At 51.4% G+C, this 26,495-nt stretch overlaps 1 protein-coding gene across 2 annotated transcripts in view; it reads left to right on the forward strand.

Annotated features, from left to right (window-relative positions):
• FNTB (farnesyltransferase, CAAX box, subunit beta) overlaps positions 1-26,495 on the forward strand; it is a 90,901-nt gene that overhangs the window by 18,622 nt on the left and 45,784 nt on the right. For both annotated transcript variants that reach the window (XM_008271856.4, XM_051826397.2), the window contains exons 2-3: positions 12,627-12,691; positions 26,198-26,270. In XM_008271856.4, the coding sequence (XP_008270078.2) occupies positions 12,627-12,691; positions 26,198-26,270 (138 nt within the window). The remainder of the gene's footprint in view (positions 1-12,626; positions 12,692-26,197; positions 26,271-26,495) is intronic.

Consider the following 26,495-nt stretch of genomic DNA (forward strand, 5'->3'; position numbering starts at 1 on the left):
ATTTTATTTAAATCATTAACTAATGAAGAGACCAGCAACATCCTACACTGAGTTCAAGAAAAGAACTCGAGGGTCTGTGTTAGTGGTGCAGTGGGTTAAGCTGCCACTTGAAACACTGGCATCCCATATGGGAGCTCTGGTTCAAGTCCTGGCTGCTCCACTTCTAATCCAGCTCTCTGCTAATGTGCCTGGGAAGCAGCAAAAGATGATCCAAGGACTCAGGTCCCTGCCACCCATGAGGGAGACTGGAATGAGTTCTGGACTCCTAGTTTGGCCTGTGTGGCCATTTGGAGAGTGTTAACCAGCAAATGGAAGATCTTCCCCCTCTCCTGTTGCTCTACCTTTCAAATAAACAAATGAGTTTTTTTTTGTAAACATTTAAAGATTCAGATACTTAGATAAGTAATGATGAGGTGCATTTTTATAAATGGATGCAAAACTGGTCATTTTTCTAAAGGATGATAATTAAGTGTATTTCACCAGGTAGCAGGTGCATTTCTGTGGACAGAAAGGGTCTGTGTCACTGTCACTTTTTTACAAGTTAACTTCTCCATCTACCTAGTTCTGAAATAGCCTGGTGAAGTGTAGAGATGGCAAACATCCAAAACGTGATCTAGCGCAGAGTTTTTCCTTTGATTTGCATGTGTGTTGCATGTATACAAATAAGTAATTCACAAATGTACGTGTGATAATGAAAGCACTTCAGACAGTTCATGAAAAATGGGATTAAAAGATAAGTTTATTTTGGTGCCAAGAAAATTTGAAATCTATGCATAGTTTTTGCTTAACAAGTATTTTCATAAAATGTTTGAGGGTTCCTTATAAACATGGATTTCAAATTTTTTTTTCACCAAAGCTTATTTTTTGTTTCCTGTGAACTTTTTGTGTGTCTATGAAAATATTTGAATAACTTTCCTGAGTCTTTGAAAGGTGAAGATGTCATAATACTTAACCTCTAAATAATAAAGCACACAACTCCTAAGGATGACTTTTTTTTTTTTTTTTTAAGATTTATTTATTTATTTGAAAGGCAGAGTTACACAGAGAGAGGAGAGGCAGAGAGAGAGAGAGGTCTTCCATCCGCTGGTTCACTCCCTGATTGGCCGCAATGGTTGGACTTGTGCTGATCCGAAGCCAGGAGCTTCTTTCAAGTTTCCCACGCAGGTGCAGGGGCCCAAGGACTTGGACCATCTTCTGCTGCTTTCCTAGGCCATAGCAGAGAGCCGGATCAGAAGTGGAGCAGCCAGGACTGGAACTGGCATCCATATGGGATGCCAGCACTACAGGCGATGGCTTTACCCGCTATGCCACAGTGCCGGCCCCAAGAATGACATTCTATATTAGTACAATAATATCACACCTAGGAAAATAGAAATGATTCCATAATACCATCTAATATGCAGTTTATTTTTAATCTCCCAGTTATCCAAAAATTTTAAAAATTGTGTGTCTTTTGACAGGCATTGGGGGGAGGGAAGGGGGAAGGGAGGGAAGGAGAAAGGGGGAAACTTGCAACTGAGGGTTCACTTTTCATCTGTCCTTCTTGCCATGACATGAACCAGGAACTCAATCTAGATCTCCCATGTAGGTGGCAAGGACCAAATACTTGAGCCATTACCTGCTGCCTCCCTAGATCTGCATTAGCATGAAGCTGAATTAAAAACCGTGAGTCAAACCCAAGCGCTTGATAAGGGATGCAGGCATCTTAGCGGGTATCCTAACTGCTAGCCAAATGCATGCCCTCTACTCTGTGATTTTTTTTTTTTTTAAGATTTACCTATTTATTTGAAAGTCAGAGTTACGCAGAGAGAGGGAGAGAGGTCTTCCATCTGCTGGTTCACTCCCCAGATGGCTGCAACGGCTGGAGCTGTGCCGACCCAAAGCCAGGAGCCAGGAGCTTCCTCTGCGTCTCCCATGTGGGTGCAGGGGACCAAGCACTTGGGCCATCTTCCACTGCTTTCCCAGGCCATAGCAGAGAGCTGGATCGGGAGTGGAGCAGCCAGGACCTGAACCGGCGCCTGTATGGGATGCTGGCATTGCAGGTGGCGGCCTTATCCAGTAGCCACAGCGCTGGCCTCTGTTTTTGTTTGTTTGTTTGGTTGGTTTTTTTTTTAAGACTTATTTACTTGAAAGGTAGTTACAGAGAAAGATCTTCAAGCTTCTGCTTCACTCCCCAAATGGCCATAATGGCTGGGGGTGGGCCAAGCCGAAGCCAGGAGCCAGGAGCCAGGAGCTTCTTCTGAGTCTCCCACATGAGTGGCAGGGGCCTGAGGACTTGGGCCATCTTCTACTGCTTTCCCAGGCGCATTAGCAGGGAGCTGGATTGGAAGTGGAGAAGCTGAGACTTGAACCAGCAGCCATATGGGATGCTAGTACTACAGGCCGTGGCTTAATCCACTGTACCACAATGCTAGGCCTCCCAAGTTTCTGTGTAAGTGTTGGATTGTTTGTTTTGGTGTGTGTGTTTGACCGGATCCAATCAAAGTTCCTTTCACTCAGGCCATATTTGAATTTTCAAGAGCAAATCTCTTGGGACCACCTTGTGACTAATGCTGGCGGCCCTTCCCATAACTTCTTGCAACTGCGTTTATGAAACAGAGCAGGTGCTTGAGGCTGTCATTCCTTCTCCCAGGAGAATCCTATCCCTTCCATTAACATGGTTATGAACGTGTGTCTTGGTCCCAAGGGAAAGGAACCTATGGGCCTCTGCTGTTTTATGCAAAAGAAAATTATCTGTTGCTATGGGACTGTTAAACAGCCTCTGAATTGTATGGGTAGGCAACTGCCTTGCCTGAGGGGGCTCTTATGTAGAAAGGAGAAATGAGATAGAACAGTCACTTCCTTTGGGATGGGAAGGAAGCTGGAAATTCTAGGGACAGTGAACACACTTTAGCATCTCCATGTTGAAGTTTGAGAGCCAGAGCGTGTGCAGAGCTTCATGACTTACGCAAGTGAAAATTGTTAGCCTTCGTTCCCCTGTATTTATTTAGTTATTGAAAAGCGAGAGAGAGAGAGAGAGATATCTTTTGTCCTCTGTTTGCCCACAGTAGCCAGGGCTAGGCTAAGCTGAAGCCACGAGCCCAGAACCCAATTCACATCTCCCATGTGGCTGGCAGGGACCTAACTGCTTGAGCTATCACCACTGCCTCCCAAGGTGTGCATTAGCAGGAAGCCGGAGTTGGAGCCGACCTGGGCTCCAGGCACTCCAGTATGCTATGTGGTGTGTTACATAGAGATGTTGGGGGGGCCTGGAGGTCCAGTTTCTTTCTGCTGACCCTGAGAAGACCTTAAGGATGGGGCACAGAGGTTTATGGGTGGAGCATAATGACACACCCTGCAGGCAGGCTGGGAGGGGAGCAGCTGCCCTGCCCAGGGCTATAGGTGGATTGGAGGCACCTGTACTGGCAGGAAGGTCCTTTGGGAGTTCTCAGTGGGGTCTTTGTTGGCTCAGGTGCTGTAACAGACATTACATGTTTCGTTAGCATCTCAAGTCTCCTCCCCGGAGGGTGGTGTTTTACTGTTAGGTTGGTCCGAGGTCAAGGTAGCCGCTGGATTTGGTAAAAACCAGTTTTTGCTCATCTGCCCAGTGCAAGGAGGTGGCTGGGGTCCGGCTGCATAATGGTGAAAAGGGCCTGTTTCTTGTTCATAAATGTTTGCCGCGTGCCGGGTCGCTGGCCTAGGCCAAGTAGTTGCCTGTCCTGTCTTCACCAAGGAAGCTCTCGATCCATCCTGCCTCAGGCGGCCTAGCCGCTGTGCCAACCCACCTCCCTGCGTCCACATGTACAGTGAAGATTTTAATACATTTTTAGGAAGGAATTTAAAAATAGGCCTTGCAATTGTTATGACTACTTCCCCTAATTCTGTCCGAAGGCTAAATTTCCCTTTCTTTACCAGTGTTTTGGAGGCTCTAAGACCACCTGTAGGTTCAGTGACTCTAATACATCTTAGAACCACAGTTCTTGTAGAGAGTGAGAGGATATGAAGCAGAACCAGCAGAGGGCAAAGGGGCGTGGGTGGAGCTGGAAAGGAGCGCAGAATCGAGCTGCCTGAGTCACTCTCGGTGGGCTGTAGGGGAGGAGGGAATCCCCTGACCCCCGCCTGTCTGAGGTTCTCTGGGTGGGGCTGTGTCAGGTGGACTGGTCAGACTGGAGAAAGACAGGTGATCGAGGGAAAGAGATGCGTTAGCGTGTGTACACAGGCACACCCGGGAGCCCCCAGGGGTGAGTAACCCAAAGGGATGGCTCCATCGCATCACAGCCTACACGCAGAAGAGGGTTTGGGACTTGTGAGCAGGGGAGCAGGTTATGGGGAGATAACCAAGAGAGGTGTTGTAGCGGAGAGTCGTGGAGTGCGGTGTGGGAAGCAGTTACGTCGGCTCCTTCTCCACGGCTGAGTTGAACAGTCGCCCTCTTCCTGGTTCGCAGGAAAAAGGCACTTTTTATACACAGGGTTTTCCTTTGCAAATATAAATTTCCTTTACAAAACGAAAACCTTGTGCCTGGTTTTCCTGCATCTCCTGGTTCTCCATGGCGTTTAGCTTAAAATCATCTGTATGACGAGTGGCGTATTCTGGAGTGGCCTATTGGGGCACCCTGCATTCCTCCGGCATGGCACCGCGGTGACGTGTGCACAGTGGTGTCTTCGAGGGCAGCTCCTTGGAGACTTGGCGTCTGCAGTTTCACTGGGAGCTGGTCACACGGGCACCCTCTGCCTCACACATCTCAGAAGGGAGGCAGCTGGTTCAGCATGTTCCAGAACACCCCCAAAACTGGAGGATTTGCTCTAGAGCCCCCCAAAACTGAGTCCGTTTGTCCAATGTGCAGCAGGCGGATCAGTGACACTGGGCGGTGGGAGGAAGTAGGTATTTGTTGCAGAGTAGGGAGCCAGCTGTTGCTTAATTCCTGGGCTCCCCAAGGCGTCAGGGGTAAAGGTTCTTAGAGATTGACATTGGGGCAGAAAGCTGTGTGGTTCAGCCCAAGTCCAAGTTCCTGGTTGGTCTAGTGCTTGTGGCCCCTCCCTCAGTGATACGTTGCTTGTGGGAATTTTGATGTTGTCAGGCTGGGCTCCAGTCAGTCTGGGGCTATGCACAGGCTGTGGTTACTTTTTTGCTTGGGGCCTGAGGTTCCTGGGAGAGCAGCCCCTCCCGACAGGACCAAACATTGAGATGTTATCTATCCGGGAGATAAATGACCTCAGGAGTCTTGGTGTAGGACCTGCGGGACTACTCCCTGAATTCAGAATGTGGGCTAATTTTGCTAAGAGGTTGACTTGTGATCACAAAAGTAGAGTAAGAGACTTGAAGCTAGGGCGGGAGACTGGGAGACCCTGGGAGACCAGGGCCTGGTGGTCTCTCGCATCCGAGGTTCTGTGTGGGGGCTTGGTTTCGGACGTAACCCACATGGTTTAGACACAGTGAACCTTTCTTGTCAAGTAGGTGAGACCCTTTCTGGAGGCTTGCCAGTGGCCAGCTTGGGATCAGGCTTTTTAGCAAGGCTTGCTTTCTTTTCTTTTTATTTCTTTTTCTTTTTTTTTTTTTTTTTTGACAGGCAGAGTTAGAAAGAGAAATGTCTTCCTTCCGTTGGTTCACCCCCCGCAAATGGCTGCTATAGCTGGCGTGCTGCGCCGATCCGAAGCCAGGAGCCAGGCACTTCCTCCCGGTCTCCCTTGCGGGTGCAGGGCCCAAGCACTTGGGCCATCCTCCACTGCCTTCCCGGGCCACAGCAGAGAGCTGGACTCAAAGAGCAACCTGGACAGAATCCGGCGCCCCAACCAGAACTAGAACCTGAGGTGCCAGCACCGCAGGCGGAGGATTAGCCAAGTGGGCCACGGTGCAGGCCCTAAGCAAGGCTTTCTAAGGACAGCAGCCAGTTAATTTGTTCTCTGCATGACTAGCTGTCTTCTTCTCTTTGAGCCCTGCCAGTCGGAACAGACTGTTTGCGTCTTCCCAGCAACACAGTCACTCAGATTTTCTGCGGCATCAGCAAGCTTTGTGGGGAAGAGGGGACACAAAAGAGGGTGTTGCCTACTTTGGAGATTGCTTTGGTCTCCTCATCCCCAGACAAATACTTTTTTAACTTCTTTATTAATCCACGACTATTTGTTAAAAAATTTGCAGGTGTATTACTAAGTATAATTTTTTTAAGTTGTACTCTTAAAAAGTATACTATTCTGAGATGACCTTTTTCTATTTTTTTTTTTTTTTTAAGATTTATTTATTTGGAAGGGAGAGTTTACAGAGAGAGAGATAGAGAGATCTTCTATCTGCTGGTTTACTCCCCAAATGCCTGCAATGGCTGGAGCTGGCCTAGTCTGAAGCCAGGAGCCAGGACCCTCTTCTGGGTCTCCTACATGGGTGCAGGGGCACAAGCACTCCAGCCATCTTCCACTGTTTTCCCATGCAAATTAGTAGGGAGCTGGATTGGAAGAAGAGCAGCCAGGACTCGAACCAGCTCCCACATGGGATGCCAGCATCGCAAGTGGCAGCGTTACCTGCTATGCTACAACGCTGCCCCCTTTTTCTGTTAGGCATACCAGTTCTGAAATTTTTGCAAATTGTTTATCTGATAAGGAACTTGTATCTAGACTATATAAATTACTATTACAATTCAGTAATTTTTAAAATGAGCAAAGAATTTAACTAGCCATTGCTCCAAAAAAGTGAGCAAGTGTCCAGTAAGCCCATGAACAAGATGTCCAACATCGTTAGCTATGAGGGAGATGCAAATCAGAACCACAAGGAGTTACTGCTTCACACCCCCCAGGATGAGTCATCAAAATCACAGATAAAGACAGCTGTTGATGAAGAAAGTGGGACCCTTATACACCTGCTGGTGAGGTTATAAAGTGCTACCACTGTCCAACAGTTCTTTGGAGTTAAACATGGAATCAGCACGTGATTGGCAGTGCCATTCCTAGACATGGGGGGGGGGGGACATGTCCACCCCAAAACTTGTACCGGAGTGGTCTGTAGGTGGTACCTTTATCACCGATCATAAGGGTTATGGCTGACACTCCTGAAGCAAAAGATAGGGGAATAAGAGAAAAACACACCACGTTTGTTTCATCAAAGTTTTGTGTGGCATGGGAGCCCTGGAAAATAAAGACCCAGGGCTTGTGTTTGGTGCCATGGTGAAGGTGCCATACTGGAGTATTCTGGGGTTCAAATCCTAGCTCCACTCCTGATTTCAACCTTCTGCTGGTACTGCACCCGTGGAGGAAGTGGTGGCTCAAGTAATTGAGTGTCTGCCACCCACGTGGGAGACCTGCATTGAGCTCCAGGCTCTCCTGGCCTTGGCAGTTGTGGGCATTTGGGAAATGAACCAATAAGTAGAAGCTCTCTCTGTGTGGCTCGCTGTCTCTTGATAGATAAATAAATAAATAAAAATTTAAAAAAGGAAGTGACCCAGAGGAAATTGTCTGTTCTCGTGCTCGGGGTCGATAAAGAATGGATAGCCTTGTAAAAATATGATTGGATTTTATGCATAATCTAATGGTTTAGACTGACGGGAACCCAGCAGGGCCTGTCTGCTCAGTCTTCTTGACCTTTCTCTGTAGCACCTTTCCTCCCAAGAATGGCACAGGATCCTTCTAGAATGAGAACGTAAAAGGAGAAGGGAGAGGTTTTATAGCTTACTTCGGGGAGGAGGAGTTCAAGTTTCTGTGACCTGCCTTGGTGAGAATAATTCTGATTTCTGTGACTCACTTTGGGAGAGACAGAAAGATGGGAGATGGTCAAAGAGACCTTGCTTTTGAAGCCTTTCCACTGTCCTTTAGTTTTTTTTTTTCTTTTTTTAAGATTTATTTATTTGAAGGGCAAAGTTAGAGAGGCAGAGGCAGAAAGAGATGGAGAGAGAGAGAGAGAGAGAGAGGTCTTTGATCCCGATGGTTGACTCCCCAGATGGCTGCACCGCTGGAGCTGTGCCGATCTGAAGCCAGGAGCTTCTTCCAGGTCTCCCATGAGGGTGCAGGGGCCCAAGGACTTGGGCCATCTCCCACTGCTTTCCCAGGCCACAGCAGAGAGCTGGATCAGAAGTGGAGCAGCTGGAATGCGAACCGGTGCCCATATCGCATGCCAGCACTGCAGGCGGTGGCTTTACCTGCTACGCCACAGTGCTGGACGCTGTCCTTTAGTTTAAAGTACTCAGCGGGGACAGGCATGTGATGCTGGGTTTAAGGCACCACATGAACACCAAATCCCATATCAGAGTGACTGGGTTTGAGTCCTGGCTCTGCTTCTGATTCCGGCTTCCTGCTAACGAGTACCCTGGGAGGCAGGAGATAATGTTGGGAGAAGTGTTGGATACTTACGAGTCGTGGGAGACCTGGATGGAGTTCCAGGCTCCTGGCTGCAGCCTGGCCCTGCTCTGGCTGTTGCAGACATCTGGGGAGAAACCCAGTGGATGGAAGATCTCTCAGTCACTCACTCACTCACTCGCTCTCACTCCCACTCTTTTTGCTGCCTCTCTGTTGTTCTGAAAATAATAGAAAAATAATAAGTAGTAGCCATGCCAAAGTGCCCTCCTGGGAGTTTCATGTTCATTTATAACAATAGAATATTTAACAGCCAAAAAATGGAACCTGCCTACCTGTCCATCAACTGATAATTTGATAGACAAGATGTGATGTGACTGCAATGGAATATTGTTCAGCAAATTCCTATAATAATATTAATAGAGTATTAATAATAGCATGTGGGTGCCTGCTGCAACATCGATGAGTCTGGAAGATGTCACACAAAGTGAACGACTCCAGGCATTAAGGTCCACGTGTTTGGCTCCATCTATAGAAAGTTCTAGAACAGGCAGAAGGTAGGTGAGTGGTTAACGGGAACTGAGGAGGAGGGGAGATTGGATTGATGGCCAAGAGGTGTGGGATTCCCTTTTGGGGTGTTGAAAATGTTATGAATTGACGGTGGTGATGGATGCACCACTCTGTGAATGGCTAAAAGCCATTGGTCCAGACACTTAAAAGCATTTCTGAATGTTTAAATTATTTCAATGGCAGAGAGACAGCTCTTGGCTGCTGGTTCACTTCCCAGTTGCTTGCAAGGGCTGGGGTTGAACTGAGGCCAGAGCAAGGAACCAGGAGCTTGATCCAGGTCTCCCCTGAGGGTGGCAGGAGCCCAGCTATTTAAGCCATCACCGCTGCCTCCCAGAGTGAGTGTTGGCAGGAAGCTGGAGTCAGAAACCAAAGCCAGGAGTCAAACCCAGTATTCTGATGTGAGATGTGGCCATCTTAACTGGTAGCCTAAACACTTGCTCCCCATACACTTTAATGAGTGAATTGAATGGTGTATGAATTGTGTCTCAGTAAAGCTGTTAACAGATACACCAGTTCTTAGAAGAAAATTATTTGGCCATTATGAACAGCTGATCTGTTGTACTTGGGTTTTTTAGAATTCAGACATGTCAGTTACTAAATATCTGAAATATCTGTATGAACCTGTTGCTAACTGCATTGAAATAGACCCTGTTTTGGGGTTGACACTGTGGGGTAGCTGGTTAAGCCGCCAGCTGCAGCACTGGAACCCAATATGGGTGCCTGTTCGATTCCCAGCTGCTCCACTTCTGATCCAGTTCCTAGCTGATGCACCTGAGAAAGTAGCAGAAAATGGCCCAAGTGCTTGGGCCCCTGCACCCACGTAGGAGACCCAAGAGAAGCTCTGGGCTCCTGGCTTTGGCCCGGTACAGCTCCAGCTATTGTGGCCATTTGGGGAATGAACCAGTGAAAGGAAAAATCTCTCTCTCTCTCTGCCTCTCTCTGTAACTCTGCCTTTCACATAAAATAAATGAATGTTCAGAATGAAAAGTATTTTATTTTTATTTTTAAGAATAGGGATGGGCCGGCGCCGCGGCTCATTAGGCTAATCCTCTGCCTAGCGGCGCCGGCACACCGGGTTCTAGTCCCAGTCGGGGCGCCGGATTCTGTCCCGGTTGCCCCTCTTCCAGGCCAGCTCTCTGCTGTGGCCCGGGAGTGCAGTGGAGGATGGCCCAGGTGCTTGGGCCCTGCACCCCATGGGAGACCAGGAAAAGCACCTGGCTCCTGGCTCCTGCCTTTGGATCAGCACAGTGCGCCGGCCGCAGCGTGCCGGCCGCAGCAGCCATTGGAGGGTGAACCAACGGCAAAGGAAGACCTTTCTCTCTGTCTTTCTCTCTCACTGTCCACTCTGCCTGTCAAAAAATAAAAAAAAGAAAAAAAAAGAAAAGAAAAAGAATAGGGATGACTAAATCCAAAGGAAAGGAGATTGTATTAGGACTACTTTAAGCAGCTTTCCTTTTCAGTGTAACTATTTCCATGTTGCTGTCGGGTATCTTGGTTTAGAAGTGAGCGTCCACGTTTGGTCCTCGACCGTCTCTGGTACCCAGATGGGAGCTGGAGATGAGGTGTCCAGACTGAAGGTTTTCTCCTGAGGTGTCTGGCCCAGGATGCTGGCGAGAAGGCGGGCTCCCTTCACCCTAACGTGGGGTTGGGTCCTGAGGATTGCAAGAGGCTCGTATCGGGGCACAGGAAGCGAGTCTTCCTCCCACTTGGTTTTGTTAGGTAGGGGATGCATCAGCTCGCTCAGCTCTTACTGGTCTACCTAGGCAGAGCTTCCTTGGATCATGTTCCTGGGGTGTGCTGCTTCTGTATTGTTCTGTCCTTTCTAGTTTATAGCCAGGAAGGCCTGACGCACAAATGCAGATTGTGTTCTGTGTGTGAGTGTCTGGAACGGAGCAGGAATTAGGAGGAACTCTGGGGCAGCTTTCTTACTTCCCCAAACACACGCAGGTCCGTTTTTTGAAGCATTTAAAATTCTTAAGCCAAACTCATGTTCAAAGATAAACATCAAAGCATCTCCTAAAACCAAATATAAATGAAAAGTTTTTTTGCTATTTTATCTTATTTTAAATTATTTCTACTTTATTTGAAAGAGAGAGATCAGTCTTCCATCTGCTGATTCACTCCCCAGATGCCCACAACAACTGGGGCTGGGCCAGGTTGAAGCCAGGAGCCAGGAACTCAGTCTGGGTTTCCTACATGGGTGTCAGGAACCCAAGTACTGAAGCCATCACCGGCTGCTTCCCAGGCACACTAGCAGGAAGCTGAATCAGAAGCAGAGGCAGGACTTGAGCCCATGTGCTGTGTTATGAAATGTAGATTTTTTTTTTTTTTTAAGATTTATCTATTTGAAAGTCAGAGTTACACAGAGAGAGGAGAGGCAGAGAGAGAGATCGAGATCGAGGTCTTCCATCCATTGGATGAGCCAATCCTAAGCTAGGAGCCTGGACATTCTTCTGGATCTCCCATGCAGGTGCAGGAGTGGGTCATCTTCCACTGCTTTCCCAGGCCATGGCAGAGAGCTGGATGGGAAGTGGAGCAGCCAGGACTTGAACCGGCACCCACATGGGATGCCGGCACTGCAGGCGGCAGCTTTACCTGCTACGCCACAGTGCCAGCCCTGAAGTGCAGGTGTTTAAGTGATGTCTTAACTGCTGCACCAAATGCCCCTCTGTAGTTGCAACTTTGGATGATTCCCGGCGCAGCTCCCCTCCCCATCACAAGTAATTCTTGCACATTCATCAAAAGGACCAGAAGCTGTGACTCAGTGTAACTCAAAGCTTCAGAAATAAGTGACACATTTTTGAAATTTCCCGGGGAGAGACTACTGTGTCTTGAAATCTCAAGGAAGTCGCGCGTTCCTACGTGGAGCAGGTGTGCTGGTGCTGGGACCTGACGGCTTTTGAGAGTCTTTGCGTTGTGGGGCCAGGGAGTCTCGTGTGTGACGTCTGACCTGGTGCGCCGTTTCTTGGGTGTTCTGACGGTCGGCGTTCTTCTCATTCCCGTAGACCGTTCTTATACTTTTGCTTAGACCGTTCAGTCTGACGGTAAGTATGAGCCTGAGAAGGAGTGAACCGTGTGCTTGAGGGAGGCCACACGGCCTCAGAGAACAGGCAAGAAATGAAGCTTTGAAGTGTAGGCAGTGGGGAGAAAAATCCATTTTCCTGCTCCCTTTCTAAATTCTTGGAAGCTCTTTAAGAAAAGACAGATTGACAAAAGTAAAGTTTGTAGCAAGTCTGCCTCACTGCCGGCTTATGTTAGCGTCAAGATGGAGGAAGAAGGTTGCAGGCAAGGCGATGGGTTGGGGAACGCACGGTGAACTCCAGAAGGTCTGCTGCCGGTTGATATCCCTGCCTTCCCTTGTGGTTCAGAGTCCTGATTCCCTTCCAGGTAAAGAGGGAGACCTCCCTTCAGGGGAAGTCCTCTTTAGGAACGTCAACTCGGCTTACAGAAGGCTAGCTTCTAGCCTGGTTTCAAAGCTGCTCCTGCGTCTGCAGTTTCTGGTGTCACGGAGGCGTATTTGGGGGTGGCATTTCCTGGTTTCCCACACACGGGAAAGGGACCTGTCTTTATCCCCTCCCTGAGTGGCAGTGCCAGGGACCCAAGCGCCAGCACTGACGGAGCCTCCCTCTCCTCCCCCTGTGCTGAGGCTGCCATCACGCAGAGCCTGCAAACCCAGTCTCACCCTGTGAAGTACAGCACCATGGCAGCGCGTCCAGCCAGTGGGCATCGTGGCAACAGGAAGGCAAGGTTGTCGGAAGTCTCATCTGTCTCTGTTTTCTCTCTCCCATGTCCTGCGTCCTTACCAGGCAAAAGTAGAAGAGAAGATCCAAGAAGTCTTCAGCTCGTACAAGTTCAACCACCTTGTACCAAGGTAAGCTGTGGGTCGGAGTTGGAGGGGGACTTGGGGGACACCAGCCCCACCCTGTGGGTGGAGCCTCTCCTTCTTTGATCCTGACCTTGTCAGAGCACAGGGGAGCCTGGTGTTGCCTGACCTGTGGCCACCTGGGCGTGGCGCTTGTGACCCAAGTTTTCACCTGCTAGAATCCTGGGTGGCAGAGGCTCCGCCTGAGCACCTTGTGAGGCCCGGGCGCTGAGGCCTGAAGGCGCAGAGAGGGCTTTTCAAGGGCTTTTGTGCTCTCGCGGCCGCTGTGCTGGGGTTCCGACGAGAACGCCCAAGCTCCCCCGTCTTGGGTGGCACTTTGACGCAGCCGAAGAGAGCCCGGTGCACGGCACAGGAAGGAGTCCTTTGATGGAAATTATTATCTGTCTGGAAAAAATGTCAGAAATGTGAGCTTCTCCCAGCCTCGTCTTTGTTCGTAGCTGTGCAGCAGATCCTAAGGGTGAGATTTCCAGTGAGAAATAGAATGCCTTTGTGTGCCTCTGAACATAGCAAGTTGAACTTTTCTGGGCCCTGGGAGGTCAGGAATTCCAACAAGAAACTATAAGAACTTCATTATTTAACTTGAGCCTTTGTTTTCTCATTTCCCCGATGTTTTATGTATCACCTTGTAATTTCCTAAGGTGGTTTCACTCCTTTATTAGTTTTTCTCTTTAATCACCAGTTATTTCTCTGAGACCATCGGATTCATTCAAAACCATGTGTGGTCATTTTTTTTTTTTTTAATTTATTCATTCATTTGAAAGGCAGAATTAGACAGAGCGAGATCTTCCATCTGCTGGCTCACTTCCCAAATGGCCGCACGGCCGGAGTGGGGCTGTTCTGAAGCCAGGAGCTTCTTCCTGGTCTCCCCCAGGGGTTGCAGGAGCCCAAATACTTGGGTCATCTGCTGCTGCTTTCCCAGGCACATTAGCAGGGGCTGGATTGGAGGTGGAGTCGCCAGGACTCGAACAGGGGCCCATATGGGATGCTAGCACTGCAGGTAGAGGCTTTACCTGCTGTGGCACAGCGCCGACACTGTGTGGTCATCAAAAGAAAAAAATCATTTATTTGAAAGTCAGTGTGACAGAGAGGGAGAGACAGAGAAAGCTCTTCCATCCACTGGTTCACGCCCCAAATGGCCACGACAGTTGGGGCTGTGCCAGACTGAGACCAGGAGCCAGGAGCTCTTCCATCGAGGTCTCCCACACATGTACTGCCTTCCCCTGCTCATTAGGCCGGAAGCAGAGCAGCAGGGAGTTGACCCAGCACTCTGATATGGGATGCTGGCGTCACAGGCAGCGGCGTAGTATGGTGCACCGTAACACCGTTTGATCTTAGTGATAGAGTACTTTTCTTTAAGAGTCTCTGCTCAAAGGTGTGGCCAGGCTGCTGGCTGAGTGATTCTTTCTGGTTGGACCGTAGGGCCTGTGGCTGGCCTAACCCGCCAGCACTGGCTCCTCACTTCTCCGGGTCTCTTACCAGACTAAGTCCTGGCCAGTCAGCCTCTGATTCTTCTTCTTCTTCCAGGGGCATTACCGATGTTGCAGCCTTGCTTGCTTCTGTATCTCTTTTTTTTTTTTTTTTTTTTTTTTTTTTTGACAGGCAGAGTGGACAGTGAGAGAGAGAGACAGAGAGAAAGGTCTTCCTTTGCCGTTGGTTCACCCTCCAATGGCCGCCGCGGCTGGCGCGCTGCGGCCAGCGCACCGCGCTGATCCGATGGCAGGAGCCAGGAGCCAGGTGCTTTTCCTGGTCTCCCATGGGGTACAGGGCCCAAGCACCTGGGCCATCCTCCACTGCACTCCCTGGCCACAGCAGAGAGCTGGCCTGGAAGAGGGGCAACTGGGACAGAATCCGGCGCCCCGACTGGGACTAGAACCTGGTGTGCCGGCGCCGCTAGGCGGAGGATTAGCCTAGTGAGCCGCGGTGCCGGCCTTCTGTATCTTTTTTTTTTTTTTGCCATCATTCTATTTTGCTACCATTTCCTTTAAAAACATTTTTTTTCTAATTAGCCAAAGCAGAGCATGGTTGGAAGATGTTTGCTTGTAGAGAAAGACGAGTGGGAAGGTTGACTTCTCTTCCTTCCCTGGCAGAGGAAAGGCAGCGAACACCAGCTAAGCAGAGGGGCCTTCCCCCAAACTGCTCACCCCACTCTGCAGGAACCCAAGGCTCAGAACTTAGTCAAGTGAGTTATTCCTGTTGTCACAAGGCGCAGCTGGCATCTAGGAAACAAAACCATTTATTCCAGCAGCTCGGGAGAAAGGAGCTCTCTGACACATAATGGCATCCAAGGGGCTACCCCTGCCACCACCCACAGTGTGTACAGGCTCGGCACCCCCAGAGGTGTGGGACATGGTGAAGGGCAGGATTGCTTTAGGGCGGGGCTTTGTGTCAGGTGACTGACAGGAGTTGGCTCAGCTCTGTCTACTGTTGGGGGCTCTGTGGGCCCCCAACCTCCATGTCTCCCACAGGAGGGACCACTGATTATTTCATGTTCCCTTTTCATGCAAAAATTTACTTATTTATTGTTGAAACAAAGCAACAGAGAGAGGGAGAGACAGAGAGAAGCAGGTATCTTCTGTCTCCTGGTTCACTCTCCAGATGGCTGCATCAGCCAGAGCTGGGCCAGGCCAAAGTCAGGGGCCAGGAACTCCCATCCTGGGCTCCCACATGAGTGGCAGAGAACCAAGCACTTGGGCCATCTCTCACTGCCTTCCCAGGTGCATTTGCAGGGAGCTGAGTTGGAAGGGGAGCAGCCAAGAATTGAACTGGTGCTTTGGTATGGGATGCTGGCATTGCTAGTGACTGCCTAACCCCCTGTGCCACAGCGCCAGCCCCTTGGCCGTCTCCCACTGAGACAGGAAGGGAGGATGGGCAGAAGTTGTCTTGGGGTGCGGGGGTAGAGGACAACACAGGAGTGAAAACCCCTGATTCATGGGGTCTCGCATCAGGTATGGGTGGGAGACAAAAGTGCTCCTCTTGGGCTTGGACCCCTGTGAAATAGAAAATCTCAAGGCCCTGAGTCTGTTTCGGGAGCCTGCTCTTTCCCCCCAACTCTGTCAGTATTTACCTGCGAAAACCAGAGCTTCAAAGGCTGCCAGTTGGTGGTGGTATATGTTTTGGCCAAATGGCTGAGAATAGAAATCCGCCTATCAGTAGAAGGTTGACCAAGCATTGCCATCACATAGTTAATTCTTGGATATAAGAATAAACCTGCAAATAGATCAGAACTGTAAGTCATTATTCCAGTTTTAATGCCGAGCACCTTAGCAGTCAATATTTAAAAAGTCTGACCGTACATGCAGGAGCAGACCTTCCCTTGGCTAAAGTGCTTGTTCAGGCGTCAGCAGGGAGTCTGGGCCATGGGGCTGGTTTGTGTTTCTGAGGCCGTGATGCTGATCAGATGTGACAGAACCACACAGGTTCAGGGACGCCCGCTGTGAGGCTGGAGCAGGCGTCCTGTTCACAGCCTTCTAGAGCCAAAGCTGGATAGCAGGTTTGGCTCAGATTCAAGGCTGGGAACGAATGTTGGCACACTCTATAATTAATCCCTGTCCCAGAAATGATTTTCCTTTTTTCTAAGGCTCTGAAATGTGCATGGCGTATGGTATCCTGGAGTGAACTTGTTGGTACCAAGGAACATCTTTAAAAATTTATTTTATTGACTTGAAAGCCAGAGGGTCGGTTGGTCTCTCTCTCTCTCTCTCTCTCACACTCACACACACACACACACACACACAGGGAGAGAGAAGAGAGATCTCCCATTTGCTGATTCACTCCCTAAATGCCCACAACATTGAGGCCTGGTCAAACTGAAGCCAGGAGCTGGGGATTCAATCCAGGGTGTGCACTTACAGGACGCTGGAATTGGGAGATGGGGCTTCCCAAGTGTTGTCTTAGCCGCTGCCCTGAACACCGGCCTCCGCCGCCCTGCCCCAGGGACATCTGGACCCTGCTTTGACCAGTTCAGTGTATCAGTACCCTGCTTTCCTATGAAAATGAATCTTGCCTTCCTCGTGGGTTTTCTTGCTATTTCACACCCTTATGAATTTACACATTAGCTTTAATAAGAAACCTGAAATAACCAAACCTCGCACCCATACACTTTCACATCAGATTTGCAAATTGTTCTCGCTGGGGCAAAAGTGAGCAAGAGACACAGATGATGGTCCCTGGAGGTTATGTTGACAGTGACTCGGAGCCAGACTGTTGCACGTGGAAGCTCTCACAGCAGCTCCCACCTCACCCCTGCAGGGTGCCCGTCTCATCCGCCACTCCTGTATGCAGTGCTGTCAGAGTTGCCCAAATCCTGAGCAGGTGGAAGATGCCTGGATCCCAACTGTTCTTTCCCCGGTGCTTGCAAACACTCCACCTTCACTTCCCCTCCTGCCTTTCTTCACATGGCTCACTGCCGATCGCCTTGTGCTCTTTTTTTTTTTTTTTTTTTTTAAGATTTATTTATTTGAAAGTCAGAGTTAAACAGAGGGAGGAGAGGCAGAGAGAGAGAGAGGTCTTCCATCCGCTGTTTCACTCCCCAGTTGGCTGCAATGGCCGGAGCTGCGCCGATCCGAAGCTAGGAGCCAGGAGCTTCTCCCGGGTCTCCCACATGGGTTCAGGGACCCAAGGACCTGGGCCATCTTCTACTGCTTTCCCAGGCCACAGCAGAGAGCTGGATCGGAAGAGGAGCAGCTGGGACTAGAACCGGCGCCCATATGGGATGTCCGCACTGAGGTGGCGGCTTTACCCGCTTTGCCACAGCGCCGGCCCCCTCATGCTCACTTTTTGATGAGAGGCTCCTGGCTTTCAAGGGTTTAGAAAGTTCCCAGGGGCCAATGAGATGGAACGCCCTGCCCCCTCACCTGTCACCGTCAGGCGTAGCTGTCAGGGAGGTCCCGGTCTAGGGGAGGAGGCACGTTTGCCGTGTTCATTTGAAGTCGTCCCCTTTTTCACACACTTGGTAACCATGCATGGAGGATCTGCACGGGGCCAGGCAGTCTGCTGGGTCCTGGGAAACAGATAGGAGCGAGGCTGGCCTGGCACCGCCCCTCCTCGGCACTCAGTGTCAGGGGCAGGTGGACGTTAAACAAATGAGCACAACACGGTGATTCTCGGGCTTCTTGAGAGAGTTGCAGGGTAGACCTGAGTTAGATTGGGAAGTCAGGGAGGGCTTCTCAGGGGAAGTGGCATTGAAGCTGAGACCCGTATGGTAAGTGGGGTTGGCCGGAGTGTGCCAGGCAGAGGAAACAGCATGCAACAGAAAACAGCAGAGCTCAGAGAAGGCATGAGATGAGGTTGGAGGGAACTGGCTAGAGGCACGCTGAAAAGGGACTTCAGCCCCAGTGGGCTCACCCATAGAAATACAGTTTCTATTGCTGCCCAATACATGCATATGAGGGTGTGAGAGGGGCCGCCGCTGTGGTGCAGCAGGTTAAGCCGCTGCCTCAATGCCAGCATCCCGCATGGGCGCTGGTTCAAGTCCCAGCTGCTCCACTTCTGATCCAACTCTCTGCTAATGTACCTGGGAAAGCAACAGAAGATGGTCCAAGTGCTTGGGCCCCTGCACCCACATGGGAGACCTGGATGAGGCTCCTGGCTCCTAGCCCAGCCCCAGCCTTTGCAGCCATTGGGGAAGTGAACCAGCACATGGAAGATCTCTTTCTCTCCCTCTGTATCTCTCTCCATAACTCTGCCTTTCAAATAAATAAAATCTTAAAAAAATAGTTTGTAGGGGAACGGGGCAGATGTGGTGCAGCGGGTTAAGCCACTGCTTGGGATGCCCACGTCCCATATTGGAGCGCTGGTTCCAGTCCCAGGTGTTCTGCTTCCAATCCAGTTTCCTGCTAATGCACTGTGGGAGGCAGCAGGTGATAGCTCAAACATCTGGCCCCTGGCACCCACCTGGGAGACCAAGATGGAGTTCCAGGCTCCTGGCCTGGGCCCAGCTTAGCCCTGACCTGTTGCAGCCATTTGGGAAGTGAATCAGCATTTGGAAAACCTGACTTTCCTCTTTCTGTCACTTGGCTGTTTAAGTAGATGAAAGTAAATATATTTTTTTAAAGTTTGTGGGAAATGGAATTAAAAGATAAGTTTATTTTGGTGCAAAAAAAGTTTTGAAGTCCATGCATACGAAGGTCCTTGAAAAAGTTTGTGGAAATTTATTATGAAAAGACTACACATGGACCTCCCATTCCTCTGTGCAGAGATGTGTCCTCACCCCTGTGAACTGACACCCTTGTACCCCATCCCTGCCCAGCACAGAGCCCGCCTCGCTGCACCCATGACCTTGGGGCTGAGCTGTTGAGGAAAGAAAGCAGGAGGAGCAGGAGCTTTTCTTCTATAACTTCCCTGGAGGTGAACTGAATACAGGAACGGCAGGGGGTGAGCCAGCCTGGGCTGCTGCAGCAAAGCACCACAGCCTGGGTGACTCCAACAACAGAAATTTGCTTTCTCACAGCCCAGGGGCCCGGAAATCCAAGATCTGGTGCTGGCAAGTCTGTCCTGAGGCCATGTCTTGTCTCGGTGCAGATGGCGTGTTCTTGCGGCTGTGGGCTCTCTCATTCCTGGTGTCTCCTCCTCTTCCTGTAGGCGCACCAGTCCTGATGGGTTAGAGCCCCAGCCTATGGCCGCACTTGACCTTGGCTACCTCTTTCAAGGTCTTGATTTCATTTTTTTAATTTATTTTTATTTTTATTTTTTTGACAGGCAGAGTGGACAGTGAGAGAGACAGAGAGACAGAGAGAAAAGTCTTCCTTTTTGCTGTTGGTTCACCCTCCAATGGCCTCTGCGGTTGGCGCACTGTGCTGATCCAATGGCAGGAGCCAGGTGCTTCTCCTGGTCTTCCATGGGGTGCAGGGCCCAAGTACTTGAGCCATCCTCCACTGTACTCCCTGGGCCATAGCAGAGAGCTGGCCTGGAAGAGGGGCAACTGGGACAGAATCTGGCGCCCCGACCAGGACTAGAACCCGGTGTGCTGGTGCCGCAAGGCGGAGGATTAGCCTAGTGAGCCACGGCACCGGCCTTCAAGGCCTTGATTTCAAACACAGCCCTGGTGTTGGGGGTTAGGGCTTCACCGGATGGGTTTTAGGGCAGCACAGTTGAGTGCAGGATGGTGAGCCTCCCCGTGCAGTTCCTGCCTCGCCAGAAGGAGCTGGATCTGCAGGGGACTGCAGAAAGTTTGTAGGAAATGGAATTTAAGTTTTATTTTGGTGCAAAACATTTTGAAATATATGCATAGTTTTTTTCAGAATACACACTTCCGCAAACTTTTTGAAGACCCCATTGTATGTCCCTTTGATGTATTATGATCCTCTGAGAAGTTGGAGTTCAGTCAGTTGGCAGTGGGGTCCTTGAAACAAACACTCAAAGACTTTTTCCAAGATTTTAGAGTAACACACATGTGTTAGCATTAGGGTGTGTGCATGTGTGTGCGTGTGTGTATGATCACAAGGATGAGAATGGACGCCAGGTGGACACAGTCACAGTGGGGCTTTCCTTTTCCCTGACTGTGGCTATAGTTTGTCTTCAGGTGAAGCCGCAGGAACTCATTCCTTTCAGCAGGAGCCCGGAGGTGTGGCTCCCTGTGACTGAGGTCAAGGTGGGGTGGGGTGGGGTGGGGGGCTCACCGTTGTGCCGGTGCAGTTCGCGTCCCTAGGGATCCCGAGGAGCTGAAGGGACAGGACACTGATGCTTCCTGTCCTGCGGTGTTCCCCGGGCACGGAGTTCCAGGGCTCCGGGTAGTTTCTTGTCACATCAGGATCCCGATCCGCAAAGTCTCCCACTCTCTGGCAGAGAGCATCTGTCTCCAAGGTCTTTGAATTCCTGGTGACTGGAAACTGGTGAGAATGTTTACAAAGACAAGGGGCAGGAATTCTTTAACTCAGCTCTAAACTTGGCGAACCTGATGGGGCAGGTGAGTCCTTGGCTGATGGGAATTCTGCACCGGAAGGTCTGTGACACCCAAGGGTGCTGAAGGAACCCTCCCCCACACCAGAGCCCGTCTTGCATCCTTCACTCTGCTCACCCCTCTCCTCAGCCTCTCTCTGATTGGACTTCAGCTGCTTCTTTGACAGCCGTTCCTTCAAAGGGACATGTGTCCAGTGAGAGCAGTCTCCTCTCGTCAGTCCAAAACTGACCTTACTCTCTGCCCTTTTTTTTTTTTTTTTTAAGATTTACTTTATTTATCTGAACTGCGGAGTTAGAGAGGCAGAGAGAGAGGTCTTTCATCCACTAGTTTACTCCTCAGCTGCCTGTAATGGCTGAAGATGTCCTTATCATAGCAGAGAGCTGGATCAGAAGTGGAGCAGCCAGGACTCGAACCAGCGCCCATATGGGATGCCGGCACTGCAGGTGGCGGCTTTACCCGCTACACCACAGGGCCCCCCGCCCCGCGCCCCGCCCTTATTCTTTGGATAGCAGGATTTTTGTGACAAGGGAGCTCGATCTTCCTGCCTGACTCGTCTCCATGCCGTGGCTGGTGTCCTTCGTGGGTGTAGAGTGTTCTCCAGTGTGTTAGCGTCCCAGGGTGTCGGGCACAGAGGAATTCTTTTGACTGGTTTTCAGATAAAGGCGTTTGCCCATAGAAAACCACACTGTGAGCAGGTCCACTGAGAGTTAGAGACCAGGCGTCTCGGCCCCAAATCCTGTGCTTGTCCTCAGCCCTTGAGTGGGCTCTCATCTGCCCTCACTGCTGCTGTCCCGGCCCCTGCTGGATCTCCCCGCCCGTCACGGACGTCCTGGCCGTGGTTCTCCGCTGGGCTGGCACCCGGACCAGGAGCTCTCCCCGCAGTCTGCTCCTCTTCCACCTTCCTGCCCTTCCCATCCTGCGCGTTGTTCCTGTAGCAGCTCCACTCACCGCTTCTGCCAAAGTGAAATCGTCAAGGAAAGTTAAAAAGAAAATCCCCTAGCAGCACCCGCTGACCGTCCACACTGCTGGTTTCCACAGGGTCTCATGCAGGCTCACGCACATTGACCGCCACAGCCGACGCCCTAGTTCCCGGGAAGAGCGAGGCCGCCCCTGTGCACTCCCAGGCTCCTCCTCCTGCCTTCCGGCCCTCGGTCTGGCTGGCCTCACGCTCCTGCCTGTCTCCTCTCCCGTGACCCCAGGCCTCCCCCTCCTCCTGGGGACTCCCCTGGGTGGATTTTCTCTGAGCACTTGCGTTCTAGGTGCCTCCCCTTTGCCGTCAAACCTGCTCACCTTGCCTCCACCTGAGAGACCTGCCTGGAGCCCCAGTGCCACCCCCGACCCCAGGCCCCCTCACAGACGCCACTTGATGCACACTGCGATTGGGGTCGTGGTCTCCTGCCTCTGCGCTCACCACAGTCTGCTGAGTGCAGTCCTGGAGGGGGATCTAGAAAATGCACATCTGACCTTGTCTTTGCCGTGCCTGAAATACTTTAATGACTCTCTCTGTCTCTGTCTGTCTGTCTGTCTGTCTGTCTCTCTCTCTCTATATATATATGTGTGTGTGTGTGTGTATGTATATATATATATAATTTAAAGACTTAGTTATTTGAAAGGTAGCGTGACAAAGAGGGAGAGAGAGAGATCTTCATTCACTGGTTCACTCCTCATATACCTACAACAGGGGCCGGCATCGTGGCATAGAGATAAAGCTGCCGCCTACAGTGCCGGCATCCCTATATGGGCGCTGTTTTGAGTCCCAGCTGCTCCTCTACCAATCCAGCTCTCTGCGTATGGCCTGGGAGAAGCAGCAGAAGATGGTCCAAGCGTTTAGGCCCCTGAACCCCTGTGGGAGATCTGGAGGAAGTTCTTGGCTTCCACCTGACCCAGTCCCAGCTGTTACAGCCATTTGGGGACTGAACCAGCAGGTGGAAGATCTCTCTTTCCCGCTCCCTCTCTCTGTAACTTTGCCTTTCAAATAAATAAAATCTTAGAAGTGTTTTTGCTTTTTTTTTTTCATCACCCCAGAAAGAAATTCTGTAGCTGTCAGCCCACATCCTCCCACCTGCTCCTACCCTAAGTGACTCCTAGTCCCTGGCAACCACTCAGTCTACCCTCTGCCTGTTCTGGACATTTCATGCAAACAGAATCGCACAGTAAGCGGTGTTTTGTGGCTGGCAGTTTGTGCTCAGCATAAGGTTTTCAAGGGCCGCCCCGGCTGCGGCAGAGGACTGTGGTTTTCCCTCGGCGTTAAGCCCACGCTCCCGAGTGCACCTGCAAGCCCCGGGTGACTCATTCCTCTGCACCTCTGCAGTCTGACTTAAATCCACTTGCAGGTGCCATGGCACCCTCTTCTTCTTCTTCTTCTTCTTTTTTTTTTTTTTTTTTAAAGATTTATTTATTTGAAAGAGTTACACAGAGAGAGAAAGAGGTCCTCCATTCGATGGTTCACTCCCCAGATGGCCGCAATGGCTGGAGCTGTGCCAATCCAGAGCCAGGAGCTTTTTCCGGGTCTCCCACGAGGGTGCAGGGGCCCAAGGACTTGGGCCATCTTCTACTGCTTTCTCTATAGCGGAGAGCTGGACAGGAAGCGGAGCAACCATTCTCGAACCGGTGCCCATATGGGATACCTGTGCTTCAGGCCAGGGCGTTAACCCACTGCGCCACAGCGCCGGCCCCAGCCCTCTTCGTTTTGCTTGGTCACTCGCGTCCTCCCAGTCTTAGCCTCTGGGAAGGCTTTTCTGCTCCTCCGTGCCTTCTGTGTGCTGCCAGCAGCCTTCACGCTGCCCTGGACACTGCCTTGTTGGACAGGGCCCTGTGTGCCACTCCCTGACTGTGTCCATCTCTGGACCGTGCTCTAGGGAGAGTCGGCACGCGCCCTGTGGTGCACCTCCTGGTCACCGGACCTCTCGGAGAATCTGAGTCTGCCCTTGCCACTCCCCGAGTGCTCTGTGCTCTGCTGTCTTTTCCCTCAGCCCTGCTGCCGCGCCTGCTGCTGCTGGGTACCTGTGAAATTCTCTCCTTTACCATCTGTGCTCGGCCCTGCCTCCGTCCCTCCCCTGCATTTCTTGGCTTCGCCGCGCTCCTCGTCCTTCTGTGAGCCCTTCGGGATGGGTCTTCCCATTTCTGTCCAGACTTTTCCTCCCCACGGTCGCCTTCTACGGCTCCACTTGTCACTCGCGTGCAGAGAAGTCTTCCGTGCCTGTGGGTGTAACCTGGATGCCTCCCGAGTCTCCCGTGTTGTCTGGTGCTGTAGCTGCTGGCGTACACCAGAATACCCGAGTATAAACCCAGGTAGTTTATAAAGAGAAGGTTTGTTTTGTCTCAGGGAGTGGAGGCAGGACGTCCAACAGCGTGTGTGGCACCTGCAGCTGCTCGACTTCACAAGTGCCTTGTGCTGCTGGGGTGCATGGGCAGAGAGTCGGAGCAAGGGGAACTCCGCATCCCCAGGACGTCCCGGCTACCACGAGCTGGGCGCCAGTCCCTCGTGACCTCATCCACGCTTCGAGGCCCTGTCACCTCGGGCATCAGATCCCAGCGTGCCTTTCCGGAGGGACAAACCACAGCACAGGTGTCCCCAGCGGCCCGATTGCATCCTCATCCCTACACCTCCAGCGCCCTCAGATCCGTGTGTCCTGAAGTCGACACACTTACCCTGAGGACCTCCCACCTGCTTGGCTCTTCAGGGCTCCTTGCCCCGTTTTTTTTTTTTTTTTTAAAGATTTATTTATTTGAGAGGTAGAGTTACAGACAGAGGTCTTCCATCCATCTGCTGGTTCACTCCCCAAATGCCCACAATGGCTGGAGCTGGGCCAATCCAAAGCCAAGAATCAGGAGTTTCTTCAGAGTCTCCCACGCGGGTGCAGGGGTCCAAGCATTTGGGCCATCTTCTTCTGCTTTCCCAGGCCATAGCAGAGAGCTGGATCAGAAGTGGAGCAGCCGGGACTAGAACTGGTGCCCATATGGGATGCTGGCACTGCAGGAGGAGGCTCAACCCACTCTCCTGCAGCACCGGCCCCTCGCCCCGTCTTTCTGCCCCATCTCTGCCCAGTGTAGTGCATTTGCCGAGTTCAGCCGTAAACCGTGCTGAGCACCTGCTGCTCTCGGGCAGTTGGGAGGCGCGGCCGTGGTCACTTTGCACTAAATCGAATAAAGATTCATCATGTCCCCGCCCTGTGAAGTAGGCCTCCACCACCTTTTCTGCGGTGCCTTTCGTTGTTTAGGCCAGGATCCCCCACCCGCCAGCGTCTTGCACACCCTACCCCTATAATGTGCAAGGTGTTTTTTTTTTTTTTTTTTTTTTTTTTTTTTTTTTTTTTTTTTTTTTACAGAGTGGACGGTGAGAGAGAAAGGTCTTCCTTTACTGTTGGTTCACCCTCCAATGGCTGCTGCGGCCGGCGCACCGTGCTGATCTGAAGGCAGGAGCCAGGTACTTCTCCTGGTCTCCCATGGGGTGCAGGGCCCAAGGACTTGGGCCATCCTCCACTGCACTCCCGGGCCACAGCAGAGAGCTGGCCTGGAAGAGGGGCAGCCGGGACAGAATCCGGCGCCCTGACCGGGACTAGAACCCGGTGTGCCGGCGCTGCTAGGTGGAGGATTAGCCTAGTGAGCCGTGGCACTGGCCAATGCGCAAGCTTTTTAAGCTTGAACTGAGTTGTTCTCCCTCTGCCAGGGCCACCCACCTCTCATTCTACCTTTCTCCCAAACGTCCCCGATCACTTCTGTTCAGGAGGTGCCTCATTAAATGTACCTATTGTGCCTTTTTGTAGCATAGCCACGTATGTGCTTTCCCCGTCCCTGTACTGAGTTGGTTGGAAGACTTTTTGGGGGGATGAAGGCTTCGTTAATGATCTTACTCTGAGCACAGTGCGGTAGGAGGGAGTTCAGTAAATAATTGTTTACGTGGCTCCCTTGGGAAGGGGCCGCTCTTTTCTTTCTGTAATCAGCAAGCACAGCCAATGTCTTGACATTCCATGCTTTTCCCTTCCTTCCATAACCACGCAGGCCCCTCTGCGTGGCTGTGCAGGTGGCCATGGGCGGCACATTCCCAGCATTGCTGATGTCAGTGCACGGGGCACCACGGGCCACAGAGTCCAGACACAGTTCTGTGGTCAGGGCCATGGGCAGCATGTGGGAGGTGGCATTGCAGGGAGGGAATTAGATGGGTAACCCAGGGGGCGGGCAGGGTCCCACCTCCGAACCCCGGAGGAGTTATCACAGAAGAAAGCCTGAGGTGACAGCGGCTAGCCAAGGCGGCGAAGTGGCGAGGTGCAGGTGTTATGTGTCTGCAGCGTGGGGAGCCACGGTTACCTGTCCTCTGTTGGGTCGTGGGGGCACTTTGTGAGTGGGTCGTCACTGCCTGGCCACGTGGGCCCAAGCCGGCACCTGTAGGAGACGATCTCGCTGGAAGCTTCCACCGGCCTGATTTGTGGACACTTTAGAGATGCCTGTTCCCTAGGGGCTAGTGGCTCTCTGGAGCTGAAGGTCCTGTGGGTTGCCGGTTTGGCGACTGTCGGGGCCCGCCCTCAGCGGAGCGTGTCCACGCGTGGGGTGGGCGCCTCCACTGGCAGCGTAGACTTACACGCGCTCTGTCTTTCCAGGCTCATCTTGCAGAGGGAGAAGCATTTCCACTACCTGAAAAGAGGCCTCCGACAGCTGACAGATGCCTATGAGGTAAACACAGTGCCCCGGAGCCCCAGCCTGTCGTCAGCCAGCTCCTCCCCGCTTTTCCTCTCTCAACACAGATGACCATTGGGCCAACCCGTTGCAGGTTCATGGCACTGTGCTGTGCGGCTGGTGGTCACTGAGCTGGGACTCCCTCTTCTGAAAGGGACAGCACTGGGCACTTCCAGTCTTGTCGTCCTCCCAGAGCAAGTGGGACCCCAGGTGGTTGGGGTT

The sequence above is a fragment of the Oryctolagus cuniculus genome, chromosome 20, assembly GCF_964237555.1.
Source record: "Oryctolagus cuniculus chromosome 20, mOryCun1.1, whole genome shotgun sequence".
NCBI lineage: Eukaryota > Metazoa > Chordata > Mammalia > Lagomorpha > Leporidae > Oryctolagus > Oryctolagus cuniculus.